Genomic DNA, 25678 nt, shown 5'->3' with positions numbered 1-25678 from the left:
CAATGAGGAGGAGGAATGATTTAGCTTATCCCCATCACTTGTTTTGAGATGCTTGAGAAACTATCTTTACAATTGTTTGTAAACCTTGCTTGCCAAGAGGCTTCTTGATCCTGATATTGATGTTGATAGTCTGCAAGATGTCATCAGCACCTCCAGCAATAAGGGACTGGTGTGTGATGAGGAGGATATGAGAGGAGCAGAGATAAAATAACTGAGAAACAAAATGTTCCTTCGTTGCTGTCTTTGATCTCTTAACTCCCAGCTGTGAGAGATCCTGGTTGCTGATGGCAGCAATGGACTAATTTTCTGCAGCTTCTGTTGCTTGTACAAAACAGAGGAAGATGTTGTCTTCACTGAGGGGAGTACAAGTCTTGCTGTAATGTCTTCTGTTGCAGGCTGAACCTGGAGAGGCAAGGAGGGAGCACAGGCTGCCTCAAGACTGAGGCAAAATAGGAAATTTTATTTCCTCCTCTCTCTTTCTGCCTCTTGCTTTGTACTTCAATTCCTGCCTTATTAGTCATTCTTTTGAAGATTAAACCCCAATGGAAAACTCCCAGACAGTGCTGCTGTGTTTGCTGTATCCTTGATGTGATGGAAGAAGTGACAGGCACCATGGACAAAGCTGTTCTGTCAGGGTTAGCATCATCTTGGAAGCTTGTGCCTTTTCTCTAAACTGAGGTGCAGTAGCTGAGGGAGGGGAAAGTTTTATGACAGCCAACTGTCCACCAGTAGCTTACTCCTGACCTGGAGCTGAGGCTGAGACCAGTAATTTTGTTGTGTGAGTCAGCAGAGCTGAGAGAACAGGCTTTAAGCTCATCTGCTCTTGGTTACATCCAAGCAGGTAGCCCAGGGACATTAAGTGGTTACTGCTGATTTCCCATGTTTTGCAAGATATGAAAAAACATGCTTGTGGTTGAGGTGGGTCTCCATGAAAAAGTTATAATCCCACATCCAGATCAGTGGCAGGGATGGCTGGAACTGAAGCGCTGGTTTGTGTCATTACAGAGGTACACAGATATGGTCATGTCACTAGAGAGGCACACTGGGGGAACTGTGCAGAACTATGGACAAAGCAGACTGATTTCTTATCACAGATAAGAACAAGGATTCTTGGGATCAGTGTCCCTAAGATGGAAAGGACATAGAAGTACTTAACGTAGAGCTGGTGCACGTGAGGTGGGAGCTGCTATTTCTGCTGCAGGGTGATAGAAACCATTGGCAGCTGCTGGGGCAGAAGAGCTGGGCTGGAGGTTGCTTGGCCTCCCTGAGCAGCCAGCCACTGGCTCCACAGTTTGGCAGGAAGTCAGCTGTTGATGCCTCTGCCTGCAGCTGCCAGGCCTCCCCTCAAGGCTCCCTCTCTATTGCAAAGCAAAGTGCAAACATGAACTCCGTGAAAGTGTTGCCCTTGGCCTTTTCTCAGTTCCTGAGTGAGGTCCACGCTGCTCTTTGTCTGGGATAGTGTCCCTCTGGGGGATGCAGTTGTGCTTCAACACCTTATTTTGGAAACAAAGGGGTGAGCTGTGGGTTGCTTCAGACTCTGCGTCTGTCACTGCCAGCTGTGAGGGACTACTGGGCTGGAGAATCCCTTCTAGACATCAGCTGTTAGTATCTCACTAAGTTTATTAGTTCAGCTGAAACGAGATCCTAATTGACAAATACATACAAATATCTATCTAAAGAGGTAAGGGGCAACCAAAAGTGAATGGCAGAAGAATATAGCAGAATAACAAAAATCGTATTACCTGTTTTCCACTCTTTGAAATCAATGATGTTAAGCTTGTTGTGGAGAAGAGCAAGACAGGAATAGAGTCTGCATTCTGCCTCCAATCTCTGCAGAGCTCCAGCTGTTCTGCCCTCTCCTGAAGCATTTATTACCTGCCTTATTTCTTCTTAGGGAACCAGAGATTTCTATTAAGGAAAGATGTAGAGAAGGGAATAGCAGCAATCCCATTGATTGCTTCTGGAAGAGTATTACAGAAAATGTAAAGGACATTTGTGTAAGACAATACCAAAGAGCTAAACGGGGCCAGTGTGACTAATGGAGCAAAAAAAGGAAGAGGGAGAAAGAAGCTAACTGAGACACATAGGAAATGGTAGAGTAGTCATCCTTTGAAGCTTTTCCAAAACTGTGCTTTTAAATTTCTCTTCTTATTGATGGTGGACTCCCTCAAGGATCTCGTCTATGGTGCAGTCAGCATCACTTCACTGTCTCAGTCCCATTCCTAGATGCTCTTGGGAACCCCTCTGCCTTATCATATCCTCAACCAGTGCTCTCAGAAGCTCCACACTATATTTTTGGCAGAACATTTTGCTGCGCTGTGCTATACTGACTCCTTTGTGCTTGTCCATATTTCCTTAATAAGATTCAGCATCTTCTGCATTCTCCACACACTCTTTAGCTCCAGCATTCCAGTGTTACCTTTGGTGTTGCCCATACTAAATCTGTGATGTCTCAAATAATACAAGAAGTTCTGCACCTGTATTATTTGAAGCTGAACTCTCCGTACCCCTTAATTTCACAGCTTATTTCTCTGTGTGGAATGACTGTTTTTCTGTAGCTTAGCATAGCAGCCCACAAGGCATTAAATGTTCAGGGTTACATCTTCTCTCTTCAGAAGAAGTAACTTCTACTGGGGAAAATTAGTTATGAATTGCACTCCTTTCCTGCACAGGGTCATACAAACCTCTGAAATGAGCCCAGCATACATTTGTATACAAGCTGCCCAGGGAAATGGTCACAGCACCAGCCTGACAGAGTTCAAGAAGCATTTGGACAATACTCTCATAGACATGGTGTGACTACTTGGGGTGTCTTGTGCAGGGCCAGGAGTTGGACTTAATGATCCTTGTGGGTCTCTTCCAACTCAGGTTATTCTGTGATTCTTTGATTCTGTGCCTTGCTAGGGTGGACTAGACCTACAGCTCTCCGTTTGGGGTGAGCACTGTAGATGTGTGGAAGGAGGGCTGCGCACACAACAGGGACTGAGTGTGCTGCTTTGGAGCAGTGGTTACCAGTGTTCACACAGACTTGGCTATGGCTGCTGCATGGGGGGTGCTGGGCTTCTCATAAATACCAGGCTGGATGCACATGAGTTATAGAAAGCACTGCATACATTAACATTAAAACCCAGGATAAGGAGGGAAAAAGAAAGGCAAGTCAAAGATCAAGTTATTTCTCTTGTAGAGTGACTGCAGGTTTGTGTCCTGCACTACTTGGCGGTGGCAGCCAGGATGTGGCACTCACTGAAGGTGACAGGAGGCACAGGGAGGCTATTTGCCTTCCAGTGAAAGGGGCCTATTCTGCTGACTGCTGGCAGAGACTTGTGTGTCAGTCACTCGTTAGCTGTGTACCACCGGGCAGCAGATCATCTCAAGCGCTGAATGAATAAATCCACTCCTTGTCAGCTCCCATCAGTGTCTCTTGCATGAAGCCCTGATGCTTCTTAAAGCAGCATACGATGCAGATAAGTCAAAGTGCCATATTTACTCAGGAGCTGATGGCAGAGCCCTGAGGAACACAGCAGGTGTTAACTACAGAGTTAAACTGTGACGTTCCTGGGTAGGATTTTCCATGGCTGGATAACCTGCAGGATCTGTCCCTTCAAGACCCTGGAATCCATGTGTCAGGCCAGGCCATGAATCCTGTTGTGGAGCTGCATTGGCAACAGCAGAAAGGATTTCCATGAAAATTAACACAGTATCCATCCAGTCAAGTTGGATACTCTCAAACTTCATGCTAAATTTTGAAATTCAGTGGAGTTTAAGAGCTGCAGTTTTGAAGGGTTTATGGAGATAAACAAGAAACTGACATTTTGATATAATACTAGTTTATGGAAAGTAAGTTTTCCTTCTCAAGCTTCATGTTATAGAAGTCTGCACATGAAAATTTTAAAATCGAATATGCATCTTGCTTCTCACACATACCTATTTTCATTTTCATTTATGGAGAAATAGCTTTGAGAAGCACACATGCAAACAGAAATTGTGGTAGAATGAGCCCATAATAGGGCCCTCAGTAAAATGAAGAATCGCTCAGCTTTCCAGTAATTCTGTCTGTTTGTTGTAAGTATTTTGTAAAGCATTGTCTAGCTGTCTGATTCTATGGAGATCTAAGTCTAGTTTTTCTCCTCATTTATCTACTTTTTGTAAAATCTTTTTTTAATTACTGGTACTTGACAGAAAACCTGAATTCATGTTAAAACATTTAACTTGTCAAAATTGTTTAATACAAGATTTCTTCCAGATACCACTTAATGATCATTAGAAGGTCTGATTCAAATCCCACTTAAGTCAATTGATGTCTTTTGTTGACTTCAGTAGCTTTTGAATCTAGCTCAGAATATTCAGAAATGTGAGGTTAATGGCCACAACAGCAGCAAGAAATACTCCCCACAGATGCACAACTTTCATAGTTCTCCATTTGCATTCATAATAGACTACTAAATAAGTTTTGGATAAAGGTAATGAAAGGTCATTTTGAGCAAAAAAATCAGCCAAATTCAGAGCTGCAGAGGAAGATACTTTAATCATTTAAACCCTGATATTTTTTCCATTTCAGCTCTATTTATGCTCCCATAGAAATTGTGGATGCAACTGATATAATGCATTAGATGTTTTGGTATTGCTTAGATCTGGTAATAGCTTAATCTGTTTGGAGGAGCGATGTCCCATCACAGCAGTGATGACCCTACAGGGCATAATGGGCCTGCAGTTACTTGTTGTATAAAGCCATTTCTGCTTTAATGCTGTTCTCTTCTGATCTCAGGAGTAGCCTATTTCTGTCATTATGGGCAAGAGTGAACAAGTGACCTAGACAGTCTTCACCAAAGCCAGGCATTTTCACCATTTTTAACTCTCAGTCCCACATAACATGAAAGCATAAGTACCAAATTAATAAAACCCTAGGTATTTTGCTGTGATATTTCTGCTATGGCAGGAACACAGATTTTCAGAGAACCTAATATTAGTTTCTTCCTATGAGATGCCTTTGGTTTTGCCACTTCAACTCAGTGAAATACCAGAGTGATTTACTCTGCTTTCTGTGCCCTCATCATGGAAATGCAAATTACTGCACAGCAGGCCAGACATTGGAGAAAGTAGGTGCTCTGGTACAAGGTTTCCAACCTGAGTTCTAGCCTGAGGAGTTGGATAAGCAGCCAAATCTCTGCATCCTTTGAAGTTCGTTCTGAGCATAGAGAATTCTGAATTCCGAAAAGGTCGTGTCCTGGATGAGTTTCTCATAACTGAGGGACAGGCATGAGTTCTGAAAAGTATTTGATTACTTACCTCAAAGTAGGGTCAACATTAGAGAGAGCTTGATTTTCACAGGAAAACCTACCACGCCTTCTCTCCCTGCACCATTTTGCTCTGTGAGTAGGGAAAACAGCGTAACAAGTGTGCATCCTGCAGGGCTTTGCTGCCCTTCACCATTTCTGCAGCTCTGGAATTCCTTCGCAAGCCAGCGTTTTGAGCCATATGGGAGCTATTGATGCTAATGGAGAAAGAGAGGGCTTTCTGGTGTGCTGCTGGTGAGCTTCAAAGCTTCCAAGGAGAAATGTCAACTGCTGTCCCCCAGCTCTTTGCATGAAGGTGTACTTTGAGAAACTGCTAGGAATGGTTTTTGCATAGTGCTTGCATAGGTTTGGTAGATAAAATACAGCCTGGCAATATCAGACAGCTGTGAGCCTTCATTTTTCGAGGAGCAGATGGGTCATGAGTGACCCAATAGTTACTGACCTAATGAATGAAAGAGGAAAGGAAACTTCCTTCTTCACTGAGACAAACTATCAGGCTCCCCTGACCTGCCCTCCTTGCCTTCGAAGTGAATTAACACCCTGTGTGCCTGACTTAAAAGGCAAGAGAGCAGAGCACTTGTTGCCAGTACAGATTTTCTGACAAGATGGGCTTAAAGCAGAGAGATGCAATTTCCTCTGGGGGAGAATGACAGCGAAGTAGAGATGGAGGAGAGGGACGTAAAGTACTGCGTGGTTCCTCTAAGGGTCGCGTTGTGTCCCCGTGTTGCACTTTGTCATTAGCTGAATCACTGGAGCATCCTGTCAAATCAACCTCCTGCACAGATTTTTAGAACCTCTAATTGGCACCTGCATGGCACCTGCACAGCTACATGTTTCCAGTGTGTCCTTTTGCCCTGCACAGCCTTTCACAGCTTTTTCTCCCAGTTTCGAGGCACAGTCAGTGGCCCACCATGGCATGGGGCAACCCTGGCTGTTGTTGGGATCCTGTGATGTGACCCAATGTTGATGCAACAGAAAAGCTTTGCTTTATTCCTTTCTCTTTTAACCATTAGGCAAATGTTTCTCCATGCTTCCTGTTTATCACAGGCTCTGAGCCTCCCTAGACAAGCTATTCTGAGCTTGCCCTGCTTTCTGATAATTGCATGTGCATTAAAGCAAACACCCCTGCAGGGTTTCTCCTCTCTCCTGTCCTTGCCAGCTCAGAGCTGGACAGCATTCCATGGCTCGCAAACACAGGGCTGCGCAAAAAAGGCAGGCCGGGGGCTGGCAAAGCTCTGGGGAAGAAGGCAAAGCTGCATGCTATTTCAGGCCTCTCATTTTGCCACTGAGTTCAGATACCTCTCCTTTCCTCGTGACATGATGGCTGCTAGGTCCTCCTGAGCCATGCATCAGTGACATCGCTATTGAGATCTCCAGTCTGTGTCCAACCCGTATCAATTACTGGCTTCTTTGCAGGGATATAAAAAATTAACAGGATCCAGGGGAGTCACCCATTAGTACTGACTGTAGTAGTAATTCTGAGAAGGTGATCTGTTGCATATTTCTCTGAACTCTTGTTTTGCTTTAAAAGGAAAAAGAGGCAGGATACTGCTGTAAGATTTTTTGAGGATGAGCTTTATCAGACTGCTGTTTATAGAACTGGGAATCTCTAGATCCTAAAATAATACAACCACTAGTGTCTTGTGCCTCTACATGAGGCAAAATCCTGGACTACAAGAAGTACAGTAATGACATTTTTCCTTTATAAATGTCCTTTCACTGAAGGGCATTACTTGAAAGCCTTACTTGAGATGAGTAGATCAGTTTTGTCCTTGGTTTACAGATAGAAGAGGTAGCAGACTGTGGAAAGCTGACTGGCGCAGACAACACACCACTGAACTGAACACACTGCAGTCAAATGCTGCCAGGCACATCAAGACAGATGCTCTCTACATACCTGGCTTGAAATTGAGACCTCCAGAACTGTATTTCCTCTTAGGATTTAGTTCCCAGGAATTTAAAAATAGAACCTTCTACACTCTTACACTTGTGATGGAAGAAAAGCAACTTGGGTTAAGTCTTTTCAGTTGGTTCCTAAAATAAATCTGTAGGTGATAAGTAGATACTGTCTTTCTATTGTGATTTTCTGTTACCAAACATAGGCCTCTCAGTGCTGTAGCTGAATTCCCTCCTCCAAGTGGTAGTCACTGCCACTTCTCATGTTTTAGGACAGTAACCAAGCAGGACCCTGACTGGATGCTGCCATCCATCACTCACTTGATCTGAATTTACATTGCCACTGAACCAGCCAGGAGGTTTCTCGGAAGGAATCGCCAATGCAGTTATACAGCCCAGCTGCAGGGAGTTTTAGTTTTCATAGGCAGGAGGAAGACTGGGGTTGGACTATCCTTGCCATAGCTAATACACTGGTCACATTCCCCATGAAATACCTGTTCTTCCCCATCCAAAAGGACCCTCATTGGAGTTGCAGTTTCTGAGCAGCTGCAGTACATGTTGCTTATGGTGAATCTCAGTACTATTGGGAGAGTGTTGTGAGAGTGGGTGCTTCTTCTGTTTTGTTTTTCCTAATTTTTGAAGCAAATCCAACTTTTATCAATTATAGGGCTTAACAAGCTCTCTGCAAGTATCAGTGCATATCTTGTAAGAAAGAAGAGTAACAGGTCTTGAAGAGGAGGCAGAAATGGAATAAACTAGCTACCCCCTGGATCTGTGGTGAAATAGCTGAACAGTTGAAATCTACCCAGCTTTTGTTTCCTGTTTGTATAAGTAGCTTTCATCAGAGTGCTGGTCATGAGTAAGTTAACACCCACAGAGTTGTCACCATCAAGCACTTGTATCACTGAATTCCTAGCAGTGCTGGCAGTGCTGAACTGCGTACATACATGTTTAAATGCATTCCCCGCTTCTCTGAAGGAGCTATTTTCAGAGTTCCCAAGTGTGGAAGTGGAATCTCTCAGATGACTTTTGACTCTGGAGAGATGAATAAGTGTCTTTGAAAGACTGAGATTGGCATATGTACAAATATACTTTCTTCCATCGTGGTATGTGAGGAAGGCTAAGGATGATGTAGAGCAAAAGTTGCTTTTGCTGTTTTTATGTGGTGCTGTAGAGGAAGAGAGATCTGGGGTGATAACCAACATGCTGGGAAATCCTCCCCTGCACAGTACTGCAAACTACCAATTTCTAATTTCCTGCAGAGTATCTTACTTGCATTCAGGTAAAGTTGTCCGTGTTGAGGCTTAGCAGAGGACGTTCCCTCAGGAAATTAAAGGACATCAAGAACTAAAGGTGTGCTGGGGCAAGTTCCTAATTACTCATCTGATCCCTGCAAGGGAGGCATTAAGGGATGGTTTTCTAGTTTGTTCATGGTTTGTTTGTCAGTATAGCAGCTCTGGGACAATTGGTTATTTAAAGGACTGGAAAAAATCCCACCTGGTTGTCCTTGTTTGCTTCTTTAGGTCTTTTTCCTGCCTTTGTGGATTCCTTGAAATTTGGCATGCCCGACTGTGCAATGCTTAGCCCGCATCTTGTTGCAGAGTTTATTTCACATATCCAAAGTCTCCACAGTGCTACATTAACTCCCTTTGACTTAGCCTAGGTCATATCACAGCAGTTACAGAGTAGTTTCAAGCAGCAGAGCAATTTTGCTAACAGCTGAGGAATTGCACTGACTCCATCTCTAATGAACACCCTTAGTGGTCATGATAGGAATTTTGGGTGAGAACAGGGCTTGTGCTAATTACAGGGACTTAGTCACAACTTGTTAACTCAGCATTGAAAACATGCTCTTGCAAGTAGCCACACTTGGGCAGACTGGGAATTGAGGGAAAGCACAGTCTTGTGCTTAAGGCTCTGAACACTGCATCTCCAGTAATCTGGTTTAATTTCTTGTTGTGCCTTGTACTTCTTATGTCACTTCTTATATTTCTTTCCCTTTATGTGCCTCAGTTCTGGAGCTATAAAATCACACTACTTTATATCTTCTCCCCCACATGGCAAGTTCTTCAGAATGGGGATTTTCTAACACTAATTGAATATGCAGTTCGTAGAGCAGCCACACACCTGTGGCTGTGGGAGGTCAGGAGAGCCCTACATGACATGTTGAGTTTCTGTGCTTTGAGAATATGTCATTGGCTTTGGATTGTGAGGCCTTGAATGCTCATGAAACTCCCACAGCTAATTTTCTTTGGTAGATTTGGGACTTTTCTTTCAACCTTGAAATTCTGCTGGTTTTCTGTTCTGCAGGGCAGGGAGTGCTGAGGCTGAATAAATTGAATTTTTGTTAAATTATGTCATGCTAAATAAGATACATTGTTACAATTCTGTGTATCCTCTGCATATGAAGAGGAGTGGAAAATGGATAAATGGGAAGAAAATGTGTGATAATACCTAAAGTATTCTAAGACCAAGCTTCTAATCTTCTCTTTTTCTTTTTGTTTCTTCCAGGTGGAGAGGGAAATAGCCATCCTGAAGTTGATAGAACATCCCCACGTTTTAAAGCTGCATGATGTTTACGAAAATAAAAAATATTTGTAGGTATTACTGGCTTTTGCCAGAGGAAGGGGAAAGGAAGGAGGAAGAAAGGGAGGGTGGAAGGGAGGGAGATCAGGGTTTTAGAACTTGGTAATGTTTCTGAAAGAATGGAACAGGTGTGTTTTCACCCACTGCTGGTGATATTTGGTATTTGGATGAGGAATGAACACTCATTATTTCCCTGGTTTTTCTCACATTCTTCTCTGTACTTTAATAGAATCATAAAGGTTGGAAAATTTATCATTGTCCAGCCATTAACCTACTGCTGCTATATTCACCATTAAATCATGCCCCCAAGGGACACATCCACATGTTTTTGGAACACTTCCAGGAACGATGATTCCACCACTTCCCTGGACAGCCTGTTTCAATGCCTGACCACCCCTTTCAGTGAAGAATTTGCTCCTAATATCCAATCCAGACCTTCCCTGGTGCGATTTATGGCCATTTCCTCTCATCCTGTCACTTTTTAACTGGGACAGGAGACTGACCCCCACCTGGATACAGCTTTTTTTCAGCAAGTTGTGGAGAGTGGTAAGATTCCCCCTGAGCCTGCTTTTCTCCAGGCCAAACATACCAACTCTTTCAGCCACTCCTCACAGGACTTGTGCCCTAGACCCTTCGTTGTCCTTCACTGGACATTCTCCAGCACTTCAATGTCTTTCTTGGAGTGATCCTTTACTAATAAGAAACTTACATGCTGTTTCTTTTCCTACTTAAATAGAAGTGGACAAAACAATATTTTCTCTAAAATAACAAGCAAGAAGGAAGGTTTGTACCTGTAAGGTCTGGAACCATTTTGAATCAAAGCTGTAACAGACTTAGAGTGGATAATTTGGATAACCTCCTTTGTCTAACAGTTTTTGCCAGTTGAAACCTTCAACAGTCACTAAAAGTGCTTCAAATTTGTCCCATCAGCAACAGATTTTGGTTTTAAGGGCCACTGTAATCCCCTGATGGTTCTGCAGTGACAGTTATGTAACAAAGCTTTTTTTTATTTTTGTTTTTGGGGTTTTTTTAAGATTTTTTTTTTCTCCAGATCATTACCAGTGCCAGAGAGGGATGTTGTCCTCAGACAATCACTTTAGCTTGATTTGGGGCACCAAATATGTTGCATCTGTTGTCAAACAAACAGGCCACATTAATCTTGGCACAACAGCAAAAAAAATCAATGTTCTCCAAATAGAAAAGGGTGACCCAGTAGGGAACTCTGTTATTTCCAGCTTTTTAACAGGTTATTACACATAGAAGAGAGTGGTTAAAAAAGATTAAACAGTTTTTAAAAGCCACCATCCACCGGTGACCTCTTTTTAGTGTCTCAACACAAGAAGGGAATGACTGTTTATCCAAAGAAAGTGTGTTGAATGGAGGTAACAGTCCCTCATGGACTATTCATCTAGTCTTGTTACTGGAGCAATGAATTCCTGTTCTGAGAAGCGAGGCCTCTCTGCCTAAGGGTTAGCTTAGTAGAGCAGGCAGTAATTTCCTTTGGATTCCCCCTTCTCCTTTGGGGCAGAGCCTGCCATCCGTGGTGGAATGCAGGTGCCAGAAAGAGCTCGTGCAGGCACTGGGTGGAGGCTGGCTCAGATGTTTTCAGACCTGCATGCTGAATGCTCTGTCCTCAGTGGCATAAATGGTCATGGCTCCATGAAGCCCTGCTTGCTGCAGATGAGGACAGAGGCCCAGATCTAACAGGGCAGACAGTGTGTCTATCTGTGTGCAGACAGGCAGCAAAGAGAAATCAGGCTTCACAGGGAGTACGTTCTCCTTTAATCCTGAAAATGGATTCAGAGGACATTTTCTCTGTATTCAGGTTAAAGGGAATTTTGATTAAAAGACAGGGAATGCTCTTCTTCGTGATGTTGGTTTCTGTGTTGTATAACCCTAGGTATACACACACAAGTACACTCTTGCATGAACAGAGTAAACAGCTGATGGTGGCAGTGGTGACAGTGTCAGAATACATGCAGAAGAAAGGCCAAAAGGGGATGGGCTGTAGAGGTGCTGAAGCTTTTTTCTTGCCCTAAATGCCTGTGAAGCCAGAAACTGAGCTTTCCTTCTTTACCCCCATAAGACTTGGGGGCTATTTTGCTCCCTATGAAAAATATCTGGTGCTCAGAGCAGTGGGAATGGAGTTACACTATTATTTTTTCTAAAAATACTGCATTTATTGGCAAGAAAACATCTTCAGGATGAAAATCGCCTTGAAAAGGAAAGCATCCCATATCTTTAAGCTATCGGGATATCCTGGCTTCTGAAAAACATTGGGCTCCAAAACGTGCTTTGCCAATGACCATTTAGTCTTCAACATTCACTAAATCTGCTTTGTGCTGGAGCTCCACTGCATGTAAGATTAAGCTGTCTGCATCCCCCTGGCAAAGGCACTGAATCCCTCTGCTGAAAGACACTGACTCTGAAAGAACCAATGACTGTTAATTAAGTTTCATTTTTTATTAGTCGCTATATTAAAGAAAGGCTTTTTTAAAGGAAGGGCTTCTGCCAAGCCTCTGTGTTCAAAATTAGAAACAGCTGTGGCCTTTGATAAATCTGAGAGGTGGAAGAGAGTGCCTGTGGAGGGGTGAGGTGTTAAAGAAGTGCATGGGGACTGAGAAGTGTGTATGCATGTACCTTCCCAAATAATAAGACACAGTGACCTCTGGTTCTCACCAGCATCGGGAAAGGGATTGCTCTCTGGTTGTGGCAGCACCTTTCCATCATGCATGGCATCCCAGGACTAGCAGTAGTGGCATGGTTTCAGAGAAGCTCATGAATTATGGGTGATATTTCAGAAGCCAGAGACTAATCACAACGCAGCACTCGGGAACATTTCCTCGATAACTGTTAATTTCACAAATCATGTTTGACTTTTAGTTTATGATTTAATTTGTGACAAGGGGCTTTGGTTGAGTAGATTCCTAACGCAACCATGAATCAAATCCTTTTTTCCACAGTTTATTTAACACTGAGAATGAGTTTTTTAAAATAATAATAAAAATCTGTTAGCATATGTGTGTTAGCCAAGCAGTCTTTTCCTGTTTATTTTGGTAGAGTTCTTTTTGCCAAGCTAGTTGGAGAGGTGGACATAGCTATGAAATCTATTATTCCATCTCTTTATCCATCATTTTGAGTTGTCTTATTTAAAAAGACTGTGAACTACACATCTAAGTGTGGGGAGAAAAACACAGCAGCACTGTGGCTCTCTGTAAGTGGCATACAGCCTCAGACATACATAATTGTGTTGTCTAAACGAGCAATACTACTGACAGTTTGTTTAATTATTTCATATTTGTTGTGTGATCACACTGATGGCCTTCAAGCAAGATTAGGAGTCCACAGTAATAGATAATTTAGAAATAGCTATAGACAATCAATGCCTCCCTCTCTCCCATCACATAATGTCAATAGACAAAACAGCCAGGATGGGGGTTCATCCCTGTTCTTAAAGATCAAAGTGGCCTGGTATGGGGAATGATCAGTGGGCTACCAAAACTTGTGCGTGCACCAGTCAGTTTGACTAAGGAAGTGCAGACAGTCAAGAATTTTAGAGAAATACAAATCATAGAATCATCACAGAATGGGTTGGGTTGGAAGGGACCTTAAACATCATCCAGTTCCACCCCTCCCCTGCCAGGGGCAGAGAACCCTTTGATTAGACCAGGTTGCTCAGAGCCTCACCCAAGCCGACCATGAACACTTCCAGGATAGGGCACGTACTAAGAGAAGGAGCAAGGCAGTAACAGACAGTAACAACATTTTGGTGTGTTCTGTAACACACACTGGAGGGACAGACTCCTTTGGTGATTTCTGCATTTCAGATGAGCTGTGTGAACCTGGGGGATGATCCTCTTTTCTCTGTGCCGTGTACAGAAAAGGTCTTTCCTGAGCTGACCCTACACAGAGTTTTATTTACTGTGTTTCATGCAGTACATTCAGCTTTGCTTAGATCACAGAAAAGCAGTTGTCCCCTGTTGGAGGAGCTGTTAGCATGGCAAGCTAAGGGCCATCAGACAGTCCACAGGAGATGAAACTTCCCTCTCCAGAGGGGATAAAGCCGACTGATACAGTTCTGTTGCAGAACTCTCAACAGGGGTGGCATTATCTGTTTTGATCTCATTTGATTAACTATTTAGTTTAGCTGTCAGGGGCTTGGTGGGGAGTGGAAATAAAATAGAAAAAATGATACATACTAGGACCACTCCATAGCCTTTTCTTTCAGACTGTAATACTGCTATTTCTTGATTCCCCTTCTATTGATGTCTGTGTATATATATATATATATATCTATATCTGTAAATTTCCATTTCAAGATGCATACAGATATTTGTGTATATATGTGTAGATTTATGTTCAATGATTTTCAAATCTTCACACTTAAGATTTCAAATTTTGTAGCAGCATTTATTTTACATCTCTATGTCATCCAGTTTGATCAGCATTTTAAGCAAGTTTTAATCTGTTTTGAGAGGAGGAGTGGACACCAGACAATTGTTCTCTGAAGTGTGACAGGCATTCCTCAGCACCTTTTTCAAATATAAGTGCCTTTCTCATCATTCATCAGTACAATGCTATCACTGGGCAAGTGCCCAAATCTCATTGCAATGTACATAACACACCACCTCCTGATTTCAGAGGTGAAGGTGCAAAGCAATGGGCCGGATAAGAAAATTAAAATGTCCTCCTGGCTGTGCACAACTCACGTTTCTGGCTCATACAGAATCAAGTGGCAGCAGGAGTCAAGGACTTCCAGCTCTGGTGCTGTCTGCAGACGCCTTTGTGCTGCCTGTTCTCTCCTGCAGGGTCTTCCTGTAATTTTGTTTATTTTTGTTGAAAACTAATTGTGGGATGCCAGAGGATGCAGAAAAGAGGAGGAAAAGGTTCTGTGGGTTCTTGTTAGTGGTAGGCCAAGACTTGGTCATTCAATCCATCTGCAGGGAAACCTGTCTAAAGTTAAAGGAAAAGTTCAGAAAGTCAGAGTGGCTCCAAAGGCTCAACACTGAAAATTAATTTTGTGGTAAGTGTGCACCTTGGGAGTGAGGCTCTGGGATGTCAGGTGCTGTGAATATGGGGAAAGAAAATAAAACAGGATCGGAAGGCAGAATAGCATTCTACCTGAGCCTTGATTAGAACTAAGGAAAATACTTGTAACCAGCTACTTTGACCCCCTTTTCTTCTGCTGTTGACTTATTTTAGGACTGTCTGTAATTACAAGCATGTGTAGCCAGAAGAAAGCCAGTCAGTGGTGGGAGTGCAGCCAGTGCTGTTGAGGTTTGGAGTTCAGGGTGGGCCTGGAGATGAGGAGCTGGCCAGAAGCCAGGGAAGAGGTACAGGTGCCACCATTCACAAGAGGGATGCCAGCCTGGCACAAAGCAGGGCCTGCAGAGCTGGTGGTAGGAATTAATGCACCCTGTGCAACAAAGTCTTAATAAGCTCTACGCAAAAGCCTGGCTGTATCCTCTGCTCACTTCCTGACGTGTGCCTGGGTACCATCCAGGCCATGATGCTGGGCTTGGGGAAAAGCAGGCCCATATAGTGGAGCAATTCTGTGACACGAGCAATTCTGTGAGATGTTGCTTCAGAGCCACAGTACATTCTCATGCCTGACTTCTCTTTTAGACTTTGGTTGGCAATGTTGTATGTGTCTGGGCCCTGGTTGTTACAGCAAAGGCCACTTAGCTCTGGAGAAGAACGCCCTGAAGTCTACAGTCACTAACAGAATTGCAGCAGTGACCTGATGGGTGTTGTCTCAGCTCTGCCCATCCTGTGCTGAGGATCCCTCTGGCTAAATCCATTCCATATCATGTGCCCATATAGGATGGCTGCTGCAGTGCCTTGGCATCCATGAGTACACACCATGAGGGCACTGCTCAAAACACCTTTCATCCCAAATAAATCAAAGGTACAGAGCACATAATCTCTCATTACTTCTTTTCCCCAAAAGCCCCTATCTGTTTATGCCCAACTGTAACCAGCAATCAAATACAATATCCATTCAAACATGCAAACTCGAGTTAAAATTGTCTTTAAGAAAACAGAAATCTAACACATGCACATTTTCTTGCAGGCAAGGGGGAAATACAGAACTCCTGGCCCAGTGCCAAATAAGGGTTTAAAAATTCATGTCCACCATAAGAATTTATATAACTTCTGAATAATTTATAGGCTGTGCCAATAATAAGGGGCTTCATATCTGATAGAGATTATTTAATCAATAGAAAACAGTGCAGAGAAAAAGCTGTCAAAGAACTATAGAGCATGTCAGCCTAGGTAACTTTTAACTTCTTCCCTGCCACGTATATGTTTAACCATATATATGCATGGAAGGACATTTTGCAAGTAGGGTGGTAGCCTGGAAAGAGAATCGCCAGGTCTTTTTTCTTCTAGAAGCTTTTCTTTTTCAGTCTGTTTTTCCCTAAGACAGATCCCTTTGAAATGCAGTGAGCTTTCTAGCTCTCAAATTAATTGGTCAAAAGGAGTAGCCAGTTTCTTGTGAATCATCTGCCAGGATTAGTGTGAGATGGCCCATGGTTCATCAAGGTGGTGGCAGTGCCAACCCTAGCATTTGTTGTGCAGCCATTTCAGTTTGTGTTTCATTCTGTGGAAAAACTCGAGTTTTACAGTTGTTGGTACAGTAAGCAGGACAGGACAGAAGAGAACTAAAACCTTATCTGTCTTTATGATGGAGATTCCCACCTGATGTTTTATGTCTTTGTGTTTATCTCTTTCTATAAAACTGCACCTGGGTTTTGCATCTTGCTGGAGTGCATGGCTGAAGCTATGCATATTAAAAAACAAGTGCCACATGGATATCTAGTCAAATTCTTGCATAGTAAAAGCTCTAGGACATTACCCAGTGATGTGTGATGGTAGCCAGCAATACATTCAGGCTTACATAGAAGACCAACTTGAAAGCCTACTTGTTTAGGTTAAGCAAAGTTATGCTTCATATATGTAAATGTCATATCATTTAAGAAAAATAAATTATTAACTGCTTCCCTAGCAGACAGCTAATTGCAAGCACTGATGGACATTCTATTGCCTGACTAAAACAAGATGTGTGAATTGACTTCCATTTCTAGAGCATTAGAGTGTTTCTTGGTTATCCTAACTTTTTGCATTTATAATACTTACCTGAAATACTTTGTGTTTCAGTATGATCTTTCACCTAGACCTCTCCATTTAACACTTTTATAATAATAATAATGTATAATTGGTGTAGCTGTTCGTGTCTTGTAAATTGTCCTGAGAGAACAAGAGCTACATACCCAGTAATGGGCTGCTGCAAGCCATTCCATCTGGCAAGAATTTTAGCATTTCACACCATTTTTGCTACTGGCTAAAAGACAGCTTTTCATTCTTTACAGATCACAACTGGTGTGTTTGTTTGCATTTTGGGTTTTTTTGTTGTTATTTTGCCAGAAGTGTCTGGTAGTGCAGGGTCCTGGTGTTCTCTGTGCCAGTTAGTCTTTCTTTAACAGAATTTTTCCGGGCATTGCTCAGAGCCAGCCTGTTTCTTTAGTTACAATTCTGATTTGGAGGCAGCATGTAGCTGTCTTGCCTCAGTGAGGGCTCTCTGAGTTATTCCCCAAAGCTCCCTAGGGCATGGGCAAAGGCACCTTTTAAGAAGCTGTGGCATTGTCCACCAGATGGAAAGGAGAATAGTAATGAAAAGTGTCCTTTTTTTCTTGTTTTTCTTGTTTTAAGTGATAGGAGTGTAGTGCAACAGTAATCTATCTAATGGTGGAGAAGTCCTTGCTGTGCTGGCACTGGACAAGAATGGGACAAAACCAGTTTACAACCCCACACACAAAGCAACTGTTGGGAATGGGAAGTCCAAGCTGCCGTCAAGCATCACAGCAAAAACCAGCCTTCAGAAAGGAGCTGAAGAAAACTGATTATGTACTATTTTGGTTCCTGAAAGAATAAATAAAATTAACCAGAAAGAAAGAAAGAAAGAAAAAAGCCTAGGATTATTCTAAGCTTGCATCTCTGATGATATGTAGTGGGTCATTTGAGGTTAGGAACTCAGAATCTTTTATTGAGAAGGTGGTGATGATGGGATGCAGATGGAAAAATGGCAAAGGGACTAGATAGAATGCTGCTGGATGCAATCTCCCTGCTCCTCTCCAATCAACACAATTATTCTTGTGTTTAGTATTCAGCTTCTTTGCTTTTAAAGAGCAAAGTCTTGTCTCCTTCAAGCACTGAAACTCAACTAGAGATTTTCAGTTTCATGTCTTGGCTTGTAGCAGGGACATGAGAAGATAATGCAAAATGTGGGCCTTGGTGTGTATGAAAGTGAGCTGTGGCCTGTGAGAATATTTGCAACCTGCTAGAGAATATATCCAGTGAGGAAAAAGTAATTGAGACTTCATTTATAACATACACTTGGCATCATATTGAGTTGCAGAACCCCACTGTTTTCTGGCTTTTCAGTGTCCTAGCAGGCAGAGGGGAAATTGGTAGTGGGGACAGCATGAAGTAGAAGGCACAAGGGACCACAGGTGCTAATGCCAGCTCTGATAGTGGGTGACTGGAACCCTGGACAAGTCACTTGGCTTCACAGTTCCCTAACAGCAAAGAACAGGAGGTTAATGCCCGTTAAAACTTGTTTCTCTCATGTGAAGTGGAAGGATTGGAAGAGCTGGGGTGTGTCCAGAGCATCCAACATGTGCAAGCTAGGTGCTCTGAGAGTCTTTTGTCCTAAAACAGGTCCTGTCTGTATCATCACAGCATGTAGTGTGCATTCTGCCAGCCAGAGACTGGGTCTTTCCTCTCCCTGAACCTCCTTGCAATGGCTGTTACAGAAAAGGTTTTCTTACATTTTTATAATGGGAAGAAAGACTGATGCTGTCAGTCTTACATAGACAGGATAAAACCCCCCAAAACTTCATTCACCAATAAGTTGTTTTTCATCTCTAAATGTAATAGGAGAGAAGTTCTGGTTACTGTTCTGGGATTTTCAGAACTTACTTGCTTGCTTAGAATAAATTGGAAAAGTACTATAGTGAAGTGAAAACCTGTCATATCTGGGAAAGATAAAAGGGAAGGGAGACTCATGAAAATGCTTCTTAGTGTTTTTCTCCCCTACAGGCTAAGTGTTATTTACCTTCTCCTAGATCCTCCAAGAGCTGGCATTAGCATACTTCCAATCCTATAGCACTTTGCCAAAGTAAAGGATTTTAGATACTGATGTGAACACAGAAGATTTGGGTTCCTTTCTGTGCCATGAATTCAAGAAAGATGTAGTGTCTGTGTGCCTTATTTTCCAGCCCAGGGAATAATGTTCTTTCTTTCCTTTGTTTTTTCTGTTTGGCTTTTCAGAGTGTTTTTCTTTTCTGTGGAGTCACTTAGGCACACTCACATACACACAGATGGGTAGATACAGATATGCAGCACTTAGTGGGGTTTGTGGTGTAGCTGTCCAGTGGTGCTTAGAACCAGTGCAACACTTGGAAATGTTTAAACCCTTCTTTGTCAGCCTGTTTGGAAAGAACAAGTGTACTACTGTGCCATATAATATGCCAGCAGAATGTTGGCTTGCACAGAGAGGGAGGCAGGTGCTGAATTATGCCCTTGTTCAATAGAAAATCTCCTACTTTGGGGCTCTCCTAAAAAACCCCACAAGGCACTAGAGGGAATAGGGCTGGCAGATAACAACCTGAGCTCACAAATCCTAGCTGCAGCTTAGCCACGTAGTGCTTGTGGAATGATCCCTGCAGCATTTCTTTCTTGCACTCAACCACTGAGGAATGTGTTTGTCATCCTTCTCACTCATGTCACGTTGGGGGCTTTGTCAGATCAGAATACATCGTCTCTTGTGCTTCTCTGTGTCCCTTGACTTGTCATAGGCACAAATCTTTTTCAAATGCTCTCCCCTGTTCATTTCCATTATTATATCTAGTGCTTCTAGGTGGCAAGCAAAAAATGAATAACCTTGTAAATGTTCCCTGTCTTTCAATTTGTTTTATTTTTCATACAACGTGTCAGTGCATTTTTGTTGAGTGTTTTTAATAAGATGAAGTTGATGAAAATAAATTGCTTCACAGTTCCTGCTGTGGGTGACAGAAATGCTGGGTCTGTATTTTTAAAAACTGTTTGTTTGAAGCCAGTGAGGACAGTGTTCTGTATGTCTGTGACTGCAATCATCTTTGTAAGACACCTCCCAGAAAAAGAAAGCAGCTAGCGATTTGAATTTTGGAGGAAAGATGCACTGCTGTATCCAGCTTCTGTGGGGCACAGTGAGACAGCAAACTATCAAGAAGAATTCTAGGATTGATTCTGTGCCAGAATTGGGTCTGCCATATTGGATAGTTAGCCAGCTCTGTGTCTAATATGAGAGGGAGAATGAATTCTACAGCAAACCTTCTTACCAGACTGTTAGCCAGGGCTTGACAATGTGGACACCCCAATGCCCGTAGCTGCTGCATATCAGCTTTCTTCTGTGTTTAAATGACTTGCTCAAAAAATGTCATGTCTATAAACAGTAATCTCCAAATTACTAGGGTGTACCCAGCAGACAGTTGGGCAACTACTCATCTGTTTGGAAAGAAGATGCCCCACGTATTCCAAATGGGATTTTTAAGTTAAGATCTTTCCCATTTTTAACAAATTTTAATTTTAAAAAAGTCAATATTACTATGTTTCTTGTAACCGTTTTGATCAAAAAAATGCAAAAGTACAAGACTGTTTGGCTTTGATCAAATAATGCAAAAGTACAATTTTAATTCCCCCAAGTTCATAATTTTATGTTTTTTTCCCCTTTTTGTAGCCTTTTAGTACTTATTTAGCTGGCAAGACAATACCAATGTCTGTCTTTCTGTAAGGCAGGGAAATGCTTTCTCCTTCTGGTAGGTGGGAACTGGCACATAGAACAGATGATGATGGACCAGGAGCTCAGGTCCCACTTTTGCAACTTCATGGCTAATGCCATTATCATTGAGCAAGCTTTACTTTCCTCACAACTGCTTTTTGTCCTTCTACTGTCCTTTCTGGAAATTTTGAAAACAGGACTAATTAAGACCCCAAATTTATATTAATCTTCCCCACTTTTCATTTTAAATTCAGAAATTTCTTTGGAGATTATGCTGCTTAAGGTACAGAAAAGACAGTATCCTGGATTAATTACTCTTCATTGTCCACTCAAATTTGAGGAGTTGGATTAATTCTGGTAGTAATACTATTCTGCTGTAAAGCAAAGGGTTGAGGAATCATGCTGCACATTCAGTTCAGTATGGTCTGCTGTGCTGTTGGGAGCCAGGGACTGAGAAGGACACTCAAACTTGTTTGTTTTTAAAGGATTCAGTTGGTGGTGGTCCTGCCACTTCCCTGGGAAAACTGTCACTCCCACTATTAGGCAACATTTCCAGAGATTTATACGGTTTTCTTTTGCTTGGCTGCCTTTCATTAGCTCTACTTAAAACAAGAAAATGGTCCATCCATGGCAAGTCCTTCCAGGTTTCACTCTTCACTGTGTGACTGCCAGGAGTGCTATATGAGGTCAGGTGTTTCCTCTCCTGCTCCTAGGCCCCCTTTGTGCCACATGGGTTCACTCAGTGCCACATTTTTCACCTGTGAGTTGCAAGGCCAGGCAGCTGCTCCAGCAAATCACTGCTGTTCAGCAGCAGAAGCTAAGTTTTATATAGGCTGCACACAGATGTAGTGGGTTTGTTTGCTTGTTTGTTTGTTTTTAATAATGTACACTGTTCACCTTTTCTCTAATTCATTCTGGTTTGTTGACATCTGTCTGGTTCTGTCTGACTGCAACTTTGCCACAGCTGTTTTATAAAAGAATTGTCAGCTTGGTTAAAGGACCTGAGGCTTCTTGGTATAGAGTCTTATTCCACTGTAGCTTTGAGACCTGCTGTGGAAGCTTATACCTGATTATTCCCTGCTTCCCCTCCTGGTCTTTGGAGTAATTTTTTAGCTTCCTGATTATGTCTTGCTATGCCATTGGATACTGAAGCCAACAATGGCAGGTCTGAAGTTGCAGAACCCCTATTAAACATATTAATCATTCCTGATTTTAAAATTCCATTTCTCTTCCACTTTTATTTCTGGAAGTGTTCCCCTTGACTATATATAAACAGAAGTGTTTGTATCTAACTGTGCGAGTGTGAGGGAGTTGGTGTGATCACATATTTACAAAATCCTGGCTTTGTGTTTTTCTAGGTATTTGGTGCTAGAACATGTGTCAGGTGGGGAGCTCTTCGACTATCTTGTAAAAAAGGGAAGATTGACACCAAAAGAAGCCAGGAAGTTCTTCCGACAAATCATCTCTGCTTTAGACTTCTGCCATAGTCATTCAATATGGTGAGTACAGCCATTTCCAACGGGAGTTCCTTCCTACATAATAAAGGGATCTTACCTTATTACTTTAAGTTTTAAGTGATCTTGTAAAGCTCTAAAAGCATTGGGTAAAGTGCTGATGTATTTTTTAATTCTTGTCCATGTGTGAGACAGTGTACCAGTCATAGACTGATTTCTCACGGAAAAGACTGTCCATCATTTCTCACTGGAGAAGAATTAATTCACAAGGAATGCTTTAAACAGGGAAACCAAAACCACCAAGGAAAAAGAGTTTCATTTCCACAATTTTTGTGGCACTTACTAATAAATAAGAGCTACATACACTGTATCAAAATGAATCCCTGAAGAAACCTGGGACAACTACAAATACAACAAAGTCATTTTATGGTTCCCTTCAGTTCTTGGAAACCTGCTGTCTTTTGGCAACCTTTGCTGAGTCCCCTCTGGGCATTTGAGTCACTGTTGCCTTTAATTTCCTTTCCAGTAGGGAAGAATTTTCTTACTAACTCCATCATATTATTTAACCATGGAGTGTGGTTTAACCTGTGCTTTCAGGTGCCATTTTATATTGGACCAGTTTCTCTTTCATCTTCAAGTTGAGATAATTTAAATTACACTGAATTCAAGTTGCTGCAATCAGCCTCAAGCACAAGAGTTTTTGTACAGCTACTGACCCATAACTGCCTGCTCATTTCTCACAAATGCAGATCCTTGCATTTGGATTGGCTGGGGGAGAACACTTACATTATGTCTGCGTGGCTGCTTCTCCAAAGAAGCCAGACATAGATCCCCCACTCCAGGAGACCAAGGGCCACTCAGAGATACTGCAATAGCTGGATTTGCATAATCACTGTGTGGTTACTTCTCAGTAGCCATACAGGGATTTTCTGTACCCCCAGTTCTGTGCTGAAAACTCACAAACCAGATGGCCACAACAAAAATGGATGTTTAAATATTTAATTTGCTCTTCTAGCCCCCTCCCCCTGCATCTCTGAGTCATTTCAGCAGGAAATAGTGATCTGTAAAACAGCATATTTCTAATAAATGGAAAGGGAAAGAAGAACCTTTCTTGAGGACATATTAAGAGGAGTATACTGTAGAAGAAGAGTGTAAGTCTTAGCAGAAGAGGCAGTTCAAAGGTGGTGGATCTGGGTGAGAAGGTCCTGAGGACAATGCCTACCTGACACAGGTAGAGTTACAATAGTCAGAGAAATTCCCAGAGAAGCCAAGAGCAGGTTGCATGCCCTAACTAGCGGATCTAAGTTTTCTCTGTTGTCAGTGACCTCTGACCAGTTTTATTCTGTGAATACCACAGTTTTTCCTCCCTGCTATTCAACTGCACTGAGTGATCATGACCTCCTTAGAACCTGCATGATCCTTGGCAGGTTGTAGACCTGTTATTTCTTACATACACTGGGCAGTGTAGCCGCTGGTGGACTGCATACATGCATGTTTTTCTTCCCTACTTGGCTTAACACTTAAGGGATCCAATCCAACAACACTCAAAAATGTTTAAGTATGGCTGAAGAGAAATTATTTACGCTTCCAAATGAATATTCCAGAGAAATCAGAATCTCCATTGGGATAGAAGTTTCTACTAAAGCATGCATATATGCATATGCTAGTCCTTTGGACTTGTTATGGATACCTCTGGATCTGGGAGACTTTAATATTAAACTGAGAGAGGATCATGGTGAGGCTGTCAGACGGACAAACATCTCTGCAGGTTTAACACTATGTGAAATTTTCTTGGCAGATGCATGTCTCTCTTGAGGAATCCATTTTCCTCCGTTAAATGTATTGGATTGTGAGCAGTAGTCTCGTTTGAAAGTAACTCCCATCTCCTTGCTAACTCCCACCTGACGAGCATCTAGTGCTGGCTAAGTTAGCAGTAAATCATAAACTCTGCCTCCAGGTCACTCTGAGACTCCTGTGGTCTGTGATATGTTCTGTGCTGTATTCTGGACAGTTATCAGAAAATCAGAGCATGCATAAATATATATGTGAGTGTAAAACTTAATGTGCTTTCCTAAGCAATGAAGCCTGACCTTGTCCTGTCGTGGGGCAGTGAAATGACAAATCATCTCATCAGCCAGGTTATCCAGTTATGACCACATTGAAAAATGAAGGCTTCTGCTTTGGTTAATGACTAAATGTGGGTGCCTCCAGCCTACTGGCAGAATAGATTGATAGCCTAGTGTCCCCAGACCCATATAATAGTCCCATCTTCTTCCTGTACATCCCAAAACACTGCAAAATACCTGTGGCTTACTTTAACAGCAGCATGTAACCACATTCAGCATTCACTACTCAAAATGCCTTGATACATCAGCATTCCTGGACCAAAGATTCAGAAAGGATTCCCCAATCCCCCTCCCATCAGTAAGAAGCTTCTGCTTCTATTGTGTGAGATAAAGGTGTTTTCAAACAAGCAGCTGAGAAAAGGAAGCAGAATAGGTGTGGAGCTTGAGTCTGTGTGTTTTAAAAATGTACATGCATCCTGTTCTTGTTTTATTCACTGGAAACAGTGGGGGAATATTTGATGTACCTCACTCTGTGGTGCAGTCACTCACAGGGCTTTGTGGTGCAGGATGGCCATAGGGTAACGCTTATGGGTAAGGCACTGTAGGGTCCTCTGAGGACTTTTGTGTGGACATAGCACCGTGCCACGCCAGGGACCCACGGGCACGAGTGGCACCACGCAGGGATGTTACGTGGGACCTGTGCCACCTCGCTGCCGGAGCTGGCAAGCACTCGTCTGGGCGATGCAGCGTTAGCGCTTGTGCTCGCAGCCCTTGGCCGCGCTCCCAGGGCTCTGCGCCGTGCTGCAGCGCCGGCAGCGGGCAACGGCACACGGACCCGAGCTCCCCCACGTCCATGGAAGGCCACCCGGGCTTGGGAAGTTTTCTCTGGACACAACCCATGGGTTTTGCCTAAGCTGCCGTTCACCTCCTTCTGGGTGTCTGCTCTCCTAAATTCAGGGCCTTCAGGGTACCTCCGCTGGGTGCCTCGAACCAACAGCCCCTTTTGAATGCGCTGCCCCCGCAGTGCGGGGCAGCTCTCCTCAGCTGCTTGAGTGCCCGGCTGTATTTTCACGCCGGGGCCGGGTGCCGAGGCCTCGCTTTCCTCGGGAAGAGCCCGTTCCCTGGGTCTGTGGGGAATGCTGCAGCGCCGGGCGGGGCGGGCTGCCCGCCGCCTCATTGGCTGCCCGTGACATCACCGGCGCGAGCCGCCATTGGCGCCGCGCGGCCCCTGCCCCGCCGCGCGCCCGCGGCCTGGCCCGGCTCCGCTCCGCCGTCTGCGGCTCGCGAGCTGACAAATAAAAATATGATTACAGAAAATACCCCGTGGCAAACCTTATTATGGCTTCAGAGATAACAGATAATGCCAATTACTGCGCAGGGCAGTGGTGACATTGAGAGGAAATCCCCTGCGGTAACGAGCAGGGGGAGATGATTATTTCATTTTATTTTTGTTTTGGTTGCGTTTCGTTTTGTGTGGTTTCTTTTTTTTTGGTTTTTTTTTTTGGTTTTGGTTTTTTTTGTTTTTTTTTCCCTGAGCGTGCACAAGAGGGGTTAAGGCAG

At 43.0% G+C, this 25678-nt stretch overlaps 1 protein-coding gene and 1 long non-coding RNA gene across 21 annotated transcripts in view; one reads left to right on the top strand and one right to left on the bottom strand.

Annotated features, from left to right (window-relative positions):
- The window catches only part of BRSK2 (BR serine/threonine kinase 2), a 302009-nt gene that overhangs the window by 188781 nt on the left and 87550 nt on the right, over positions 1–25678 (top strand). For all 20 annotated transcript variants that reach the window (XM_086895631.1, XM_086895630.1, XM_023928934.2 and 17 more), the window contains exons 3-4: positions 9702–9787; positions 21957–22097. In XM_086895631.1, the coding sequence (XP_086751757.1) occupies positions 9702–9787; positions 21957–22097 (227 nt within the window). The remainder of the gene's footprint in view (positions 1–9701; positions 9788–21956; positions 22098–25678) is intronic.
- LOC147652514 (uncharacterized) lies at positions 12220–25256 on the bottom strand. Its single transcript, XR_015288683.1, has 2 exons — positions 25044–25256; positions 12220–14729 (listed from the first exon to the last, which is right to left on the bottom strand). It is a non-coding gene; the product is annotated as an uncharacterized LOC147652514 (long non-coding RNA).

The sequence above is a fragment of the Cyanistes caeruleus genome, chromosome 6 (genome assembly GCF_971803275.1).
Source record: "Cyanistes caeruleus chromosome 6, bCyaCae1.hap1.1, whole genome shotgun sequence".
NCBI classification, from domain to species: Eukaryota; Metazoa; Chordata; class Aves; order Passeriformes; family Paridae; genus Cyanistes; species Cyanistes caeruleus.
This window is presented reverse-complemented; position numbering and strand designations above follow the sequence as displayed.